The sequence below is a fragment of the Salvelinus namaycush genome, chromosome 33 (genome assembly GCF_016432855.1).
Source record: "Salvelinus namaycush isolate Seneca chromosome 33, SaNama_1.0, whole genome shotgun sequence".
Lineage (NCBI taxonomy): Eukaryota > Metazoa > Chordata > Actinopteri > Salmoniformes > Salmonidae > Salvelinus > Salvelinus namaycush.
The window spans coordinates 16,248,143-16,256,075 of record NC_052339.1 but is presented as its reverse complement, the minus strand read 5'-3'; the positions used below and the strand labels follow the sequence as shown (position 1 = coordinate 16,256,075).

The 7,933-nt window shown below is 46.2% G+C and overlaps 1 protein-coding gene across 3 annotated transcripts in view; it reads right to left on the bottom strand.

The window, feature by feature from the left end:
• The window catches only part of LOC120028105 (dihydropyrimidine dehydrogenase [NADP(+)]-like), a 220,615-nt gene that overhangs the window by 63,004 nt on the left and 149,678 nt on the right, over positions 1 to 7,933 (bottom strand). For 2 of the 3 annotated variants that reach the window (XM_038973280.1, XM_038973279.1), the window contains exons 17-18: positions 2,974 to 3,094; positions 2,249 to 2,368 (exon numbers count right to left, since the gene is read on the bottom strand). In XM_038973280.1, coding sequence (XP_038829208.1) covers positions 2,249 to 2,368; positions 2,974 to 3,094 — 241 coding nt within the window. Of the gene's footprint in view, positions 85 to 2,248; positions 2,369 to 2,973; positions 3,095 to 7,933 lie in introns of all 3 variants that reach the window. The other variant, XM_038973281.1, reaches the window with a different exon arrangement.

The window sequence follows — 7,933 nt, the reverse complement described above, 5'->3', positions numbered from 1 at the left end:
ATAGATGCCTGCCTGCCTCTCCACTGGTGCCCCTGCACCACCACCCTACTCCTGGGGGATTCTCACAGGAGCCGGCAGCCATGGCTTAAATGGGAAAAAGATGACATTGAGTCATAAAAAATATATATATATATATATATATATATATATATATATATATATATATATATATATATATATAAAATACTGCTGCAATAGTTTCCCTATAAATTGTTAATGTACATTGCCTTCCGAAGGCTCCTTTTTCTCCTCTCACTGACGTTGATACGGTGGCTGAGGCTAGGGACTGAAATCGAGCTGAGAGAAAATAGGGATGAGGGCAGAGAGATAGAGATAGAAAAAAAGAGAGAAAAAGAGAGAGAGAAAAAGAGAGAGAGGGAAAAAGAGAGAGAGAAAAAGAGAGAGAGAGAGAGAGAGAGAGACTGGAGTGAAGAGAAAGGAGGAAGGAGAAAGGCAGGAAAAGAGGGGGGAAGAAAGGGGGGGGGGTCCAACATCAGAGAGCCATGGTCACAGCAGTTCACACAAGACTTTCTTATGGACACAATAGTGACCCTAGTCACACTGAAGGGCAGTGTCATAAGATAATGCTGCTATCTCATAAATGACAATAACAATGCAACAGCCAACAGGCCAGCAGTAGGGTTGTGGAACAGTGAGGTACACAGAGGGGCCGAGGTAAGAAAACAGTATCTCCATGCATTATTGAGTCAGTCTCCACCAATAGGAGGGTTACATTCTGTTGTTCTCTCAAACCAGGATTGGTTGGAAGTGAGGTGATATGAGGAGAATAGGTAAAGGGGTAAGTGAGGTGATATGAGAGTGGGAATCGGTCTAAATTAAGGAAACAAGGAAAACTAAAGAACAATTTTCGAAGACAAACAGTAATGCACATTTACAGTACAGTAATTCTCATATAGTTGTATTTGTCCATCATTTAAGATCACTACAATGACAGTATAATGTGATTTGATGTGGCCTATACCTCTTTATAGACCACACCTTCCACATGACACAGAGTGACTAACTCCAAAAGGCATGTTCATCTGAAATACATCAAATCTGAGAAGACTAGGAGGGGCAGTGTGTTATTTTTTGAAGGCAGTAGATCTCTTTCCCTTTATAACGTCTTCATAAAAGAGATTTCCCTTTCACAGACAAAGTCAATATCTCATAGCAACCTCTGGCTCCTTTGTTTCAAGTCCCTGTGCAATACATGTGCCGTATCACTCAAACAGACTGAGAATGAGAATGAGCGTGTTTTACCCAAAAGGCTTTGCAAGTAAGAACACTTTCCTTCTTTACAGGATACGATAATCAAACGGTTACGCTATGGGAGAAGAAGAATACGATATCAGGAAACAGATCTTCAAGAGAGAGCGTCATTGCAGAGATTGACCATACCTGTCTAGTCTGCCTAAATACTGCTTTTATCTCCATAGAATGTGTGTAATTACCACAGATGGAGACTGAGAACCAAGTAAATGCTTGACATACTGCACAATGAGCAAAAAACTATTATAAGCCAGGCTTTTCCTCATTGGCTGTGATTTCAAGGTTTCTTTACAATAAAGGAAACCTGATTGACGGTGAAACTTCCATCCTACTGAGAGAAAGAGATGCTTACATGAGACTGACAGTAACACTGTAAAACACCTTAAAACATGAGATCCTAATACAATATCCAGTACACCACCAGAATATCCAGTGCACAGAAAAACATTTAACCAAAACGAAAAAAACATTTTTCTGGTAATTACACATCAAGTTTCCCCATCAAATAATCAACATTTGCTTGTACACACACCTTCCAAATATCTCACTCTGTCTAAAACAATATTTCAAACTGTAAAAAGAAAAGTGGGTGCTCTCAGTTCCTCTCAGAATAATTGTGGCAGGTTGTTGCAGTCCTTCTTTATTCAGCCTCTCCCATTTCATCCCAGTAGAGCAGAGCAGAGGAAGCATTAGAAGCACTTTCAGACTCATTCTGGTCCATCTGTCACTGCTATTAGAGACAGTGTCCAGCCTCAGAGCCTCAGTGTCTCGCAAAGCACAGCCCCATAAAAACAGCAGTGGAGTGGACCAAGACTACAGCATTTAAACTACAGCACACCCCTTTAAACCCCCACACACTGGCACACACACATGCAAGCAAAAATGCACGCACGCACACACACATTCTGGCTGTTCCGGCCCTGAGGGAGTGGTGGGGGGGAGCAGAGGGAAAAGCAGCAAGTCAGACAACACTTACCAGACACGCCGCCATATGTGGTTCTCTTGCCACGGCCAATGCCAGGCCAAGGAGTGCCGTCTGCCTTGAGCCCCATCAGCCCAGATACCGTGTTGGTTGCTGTGACGCCATCTGCACCACCTGCAGGGACACGTTTAGTCATTAGCTGTGGGGGAACGGGCACAGGGCTCAGCTACGCCAGCCAAACCCAGGGCCAAATCAACCAGCACCTTAAAGGGTCCTGCAGTGCACTGTGGAGCACAGCAGGGCGTCTGTTTAGATGCCTGTGGACTTTCACTGTGCCAAGTAATTCCATTAGTGTCTCTATGTTGTTTGGGGTTGTGTCTATCACTTGGCTTTCAAAGGAAAACGATGCAGAAGTGTTTTGTGGGAGAAAGAGAACATGTTCATATGAGGCTGCTACGGTCACTACATGAAGCTAGCTGACTGTAGACTACCAGTTACATTCTAGGGTGGTCAGGACGAAACTATTATGCACAGTTCATGTAAGTCCATCTATAAAAAAAAATGAACATCAAAAAGAAACAAAACAACAACAGATCATTTGAGTACGGTATATTCAATGAACATTGACTTTAGGTTTAGCCTAAATGGCATTTTATGCCCTACATAGTGCACTACTTTTGACAAGAGCCCTATAGGGGTTTGGTCAAAAGTAGTGCGCTACATAGGGAATAGGGTACCATTTGGGACTTAGCCTAAGTACGTAGGGCTAGTTAGCGTACCTTCGTGTGCTGCCATGGCTATATCCACAATGTTGGTGACGTTGGGGGTCAGTTTGGCGAAGAAGGGGATCTGGACAGCTTGTCTCACCCAGCGGCAGATGTTACGCACCAACTCTGTATCCTGAGGAACAAACAGACAAATAAACGACAATAAGAGAGGGATGGCGATGGTGGTAAACGAGTGTAGCCGACTGAGTGAGGTGAGAGAAGAGAAGGGGTTGGAGTTGCATAATGCTACCGGTCTGTTATCTGTTGGAACTTGGGAGTGCATGGGTAGAAAATAGTCATGGTTTCTGAAGAAGACCCACTACGGTAAGATATTCAGGTTAGGGTGCGTCCCAAATGTCACCCTATTCTGTATATGAGCCCTGGTGAAAAGTAGTAATTCGCCATTTGGGATGCAGACTCGGTTTTCACATGGATGTCACACTGTTAAATCATTAGCACGTCTCATTTAAAACAGGTTGGCTGATGAGGTGGCATTACCAATGGGCAGAGGGAGGATCTGTTTAGGGTTTTCACCCCCAGAAAATCTAATACAAAATCAAATGTATCAGCATCATTCCTTTCAACATGCCTGTAATGGTGAAGCTTAGTCAGTATTTCTGTTTTACAGATATCTAAACCCAACTTCAAATCCGTTAATCATTTGTTGTTTGGAGCCCCCTATTGAACCCGGTTCCTTATATTGAGCACTACTTTTGACCATAGCTCTATAGAGCATGTTATTATTACAGAGGCTCTTGTACCTCCCGTTGCATCTGTACTTCACTGTTAGTCAGCCCTCCCTCCTCTCTTCATCTGTCTGTATGAGCCTTTCTTCTCTCACCTCATTTTGTTTCCGTTCTTCTCTCTTTCTCCCTCTCAGCCCTCTTCTCACCCAGTCATCTCTCTCTCTCTCTGATCCTCTCTCCATCACCTCTTTATTTCAGAGGAAATGGGCTTATTTTTTGACATATCCAATAACTGTTGGTATATACAGCCTTGAGCAATGGGTTTTACTCTACTGTATAAAAAAAGTGATATTTACAAGCAGATTGAGCACTGAGGTCAGTCTCTCACATGGACTAAAGGTTAGCGTTTTATTTTTTAAACCATTAGCAATAAATGGATTTGTAAAAAATAAAAAGAATAAATGGAGGGTCCTGAAAGAAAGAAAATACATTTCCCTCTGACTGAATATTTCCTTTCTATTTCCAGGTCATGCTGTGTGATTTAGTAGCACATCAAAAATAACAGCTATTTGTAGAATGATATTTGGCCTGCGTCTGAACATATACTATAAGAGTGGCACTGAGGGGTGAGGTGTGGGGATAGGGGTGAGGTGTGGGGTGAGGGGGGATAGGGGTGAGGGGAGGTGTCGGGGATAGGGGTGAGGTGTGGGGGGAGGGGGGATAGGGGTGAGGGGAGGTGTCGGGGATAGGGGTGAGGGGAGGGGGGATAGGGGTGAGGTGTGGGGGAGGGGGACTAGGGGTGAGGTGTCGGGGATGGGGGATAGGGGGGATAGGGGTGAGGTGTCGGGATGGGGGATAGGGGTGAGGTGTCGGGGATGGGGGTGAGGGTGAGGTGGGGGGGAGGGGGGATAGGGGTGAGGTGTGGGGGAGGGGGGGATAGGGGTGAGGTGTGGGGGATAGGGATGAGGTGTGGGGAATAGGGGTGAGGTGTGGGGAATAGGGGTGAGGTGTGGGGGATAGGGGTGAGGTGTGGGGAATAGGGGTGAGGTGTGGGGAATAGGGGTGAGGTGTTGGGGAGGGGAATAGGGGTGAGGTGTGTGGGAGGGGAATAGGGGTGAGGTGTGTGGAAGGGGGGATAGGGGTGAGGTGTGTGGGATGGGGGATAGGGGTGAGGTGTGGGGAATAGGGGTGAGGTGTTGGGGAGGGGAATAGGGGTGAGGTGTGTGGGAGGGGAATAGGGGTGAGGTGTGTGGGAGGGGAATAGGGGTGAATATAATCACATTGGTGCCTAAAAATATGCCAAATGTATTCTAAGGGTGGACAAGAGGGTATAGGGAAGGTTACTCCATAGGAGACAATACAATTCACTTCCAGGATTTGGATAAGATATTAGATTTATGCACTTGTGTCTCTAGCAAGTGCCATCCATAGCAATTTGCCTTGATTTATTCAAGACTTACAAACAGTGTATAAACAAGAGTGGAGAGGAGGGTTCAACCAGTCCACTCCCATCTACCTGCCTGCCTGCCTGCCTGCCAAAGACAGATAGAGAGAGAGAGAGAGAGACAGAGAGAGAAAGAGAGAGAGGCCTTATATCTGGGCTCCCTAGAGATGGTTGATAGCGCTGGCTGCTTTCCTGGGGAGATTCATTGGATAGATATTTCTGATCCTGCACCCAGCCAATGTATCAGAAATACTTAAAGCAGTGGATGTATTTCTAGGTTGATTTGTAGGTTGAGTAAGTATCAGTGTACAAAGAGGGGAATGAGTGGATATGCAGACTGTGCTACAATGATGTAATTACTAGCTAAACCTTCGATGAAGAGGACCTTCAGTGAATTCTACATGTATTCGTGTCATGGATGCAATTGGTATTGGCTGTAGTCATAGAATAGCTGATTATTTTGGGATAAAAATAAAATACTAATTAGTATGATAATATTTCTCTTTGAGAAAGAGCGAGAGCAGAGACGGAGATACTCTCTAATATTCTCGAACCAGGCAGCCACACAGGAAGAAGAGGGACTAAAACCAATCCTCCCAGAGGGTCATGGGAAATTGCATTATGGCTACTTCAGCACAAGAGGCTGGGTCATGGCCTCCAGCCAAGCACCATTGCCCAACCAGATGCTGCTTGTAAGAACCCTGCTCTCACAGAGGTGGAGCTCTCCCTGCCAGGCATGCCTGGGCCCCTGACAGACAGCTTATTACACAGCAGATGGGGGCCAGGCCAGCTAGCACTCCAGTCTGTGGGGGACATAGGCCGTGGGGGGAGCATAAGGGTGGAGGGCAGAGGGAGGAGGGAGGGGCAGAGGAGGCTAAACCTAAGCCCAAGCCCCCTCCTATTGCAGTTTGGCTGTACAACATATTCTGCTTGGCTGGAGAGATGAAGCACCTGTTTGACAGGCCTGTTACTGGTTCTGGCAAGGGAGACATTCTGTGTCTCTTCTCTATGAGAGCAGGTCTTAGAGCAGACCCTGTTGTACCTCTGCGCTCTGAGACCATTACCTGAAGGTCTGGCAGAGAGGGAGCGGAGGGTGTGACGAGCTACAAACATGCTGTCAACATGAAAAACACACAGGACTCATACTGTGGATTCTACAATGGGCATGATTCCCAGAGGAGAGCAGGACCACCAGTGTTGGGACACACCGAGGATTTTATCATTCCAGGTTCCATCAGAACGGAATGAACACATTCCAAAACACTAATCCCTCTTGACTGACTGACTGATTGTAACAGTACAGAAGGGGCCATGATGATGAAAATCAAATAAGAGGCACTAGCCGTTAAGGAGGAGAGGTCTAGTATGAAATGAAAAGAGTTGGTGGAAAGGGTACTTGACGGACATTTTTTATGTATTTCTTTCTTTTCCTTTCTCCCCGTGAGCTGTTTCCGCGGGGCAAGCTGGCATGCGGATTAGTTTCAGCACGACGGGCGGCCCCAGCGGAGGAGCATGTGTGTGTAGAGGGGGAGAAGAAGGGGAGGTGTATCACCCCCAGGCAGGGTTGCGGAGGGGGTGAGGGCTGTTGAGACAGCCCAGCCCACCAGAGAGGAGGGTGGGTTACCACAGGCTTACACCTGAAATTTTAATTTTACAGAGCAAGGCCACGAGAGGTCAGCTCTCTCGTTAACAACCCCAGACTCTCAACGGGAGAGCGGGTGAGTGTGTGTGTGTGTGTGTGTGTGTGTGTGTGTGTGTGTGTGTGTGTGTGTGTGTGTGTGTGTGTGTGTGTGTGTGTGTGGAGGTGGGGGTATGATGGAAGCTGTTTGTCACCAGGCCGCATGTTCAAAGGGGGCTGAATATAGCTCGGGGAGGAGGCTTCAGTTTTAATTTGTGAATCGGAGGAGTGGAAGAGCGGTATCAAAGGGAAGGAGGGAAAAGGATGTATAGAGGAGCGTTATGGAAGGGAAGGAGGGAAAAGGATGTATAGAGGAGCGTTATGGAAGGGAAGGAGGGAAAAGGATGTATAGAGGAGCGTTATGGAAGGGAAGGAGGGAAAAGGATGTATAGAGGAGCGTTATGGAAGGGAAGGAGGGAAAAGGATGTATAGAGGAGCGTTATGGAAGGGAAGGAGGGAAAAGGATGTATAGAGGAGCGTTATGGAAGAGAAGGAGGGAAAAGGATGTATAGAGGAGCGTTATGGAAGGGAAGGAGGGAAAAGGATGTATAGAGGAGCTTTATGGAAGGGAAGGAGGGAGAAGGATGTATAGAGGAGCGTTATGGAAGGGAAGGAGGGAAAAGGATGTATAGAGGAGCGTTATGGAAGGGAAGGAGGGAAAAGGATGTATAGAGGAGAGTTATGGAAGGGAAGGAGGGAAAAGGATGTATAGAGGAGCGTTATGGAAGGGAAGGAGGGAAAAGGATGTATAGAGGAGAGTTATGGAAGAGAAGGAGGGAAAAGGATGTATAGAGGAGCGTTATGGAAAGGAAGGAGGGAGAAATAACTTCCCTGTGGTTGCTGAGGCAAACGTGAATAAGAGATATGAGGTAACGGAACCAAAGTCTACATTCCTTCAAGCTAGGCACTGTGTCTTAACCACTCACTCATTAGACTGCACTCACTAACCACATTATAATGACACGTGTGATCAGATGAAAAATCATGACAACTGCCATCAAATGAGAATGAAACTCATACAAAAAACATTGTGATAATGACATTGTGATAAACACGTACAGGCCAAGTACATCCTCATCATCGCTTCTAAATAAAGCGAAGCCGGTTCAGAAGGGAAACCCAAGTGTGGTGGCATCAGCTGATCGCATCAGAGTCGTTCAATAT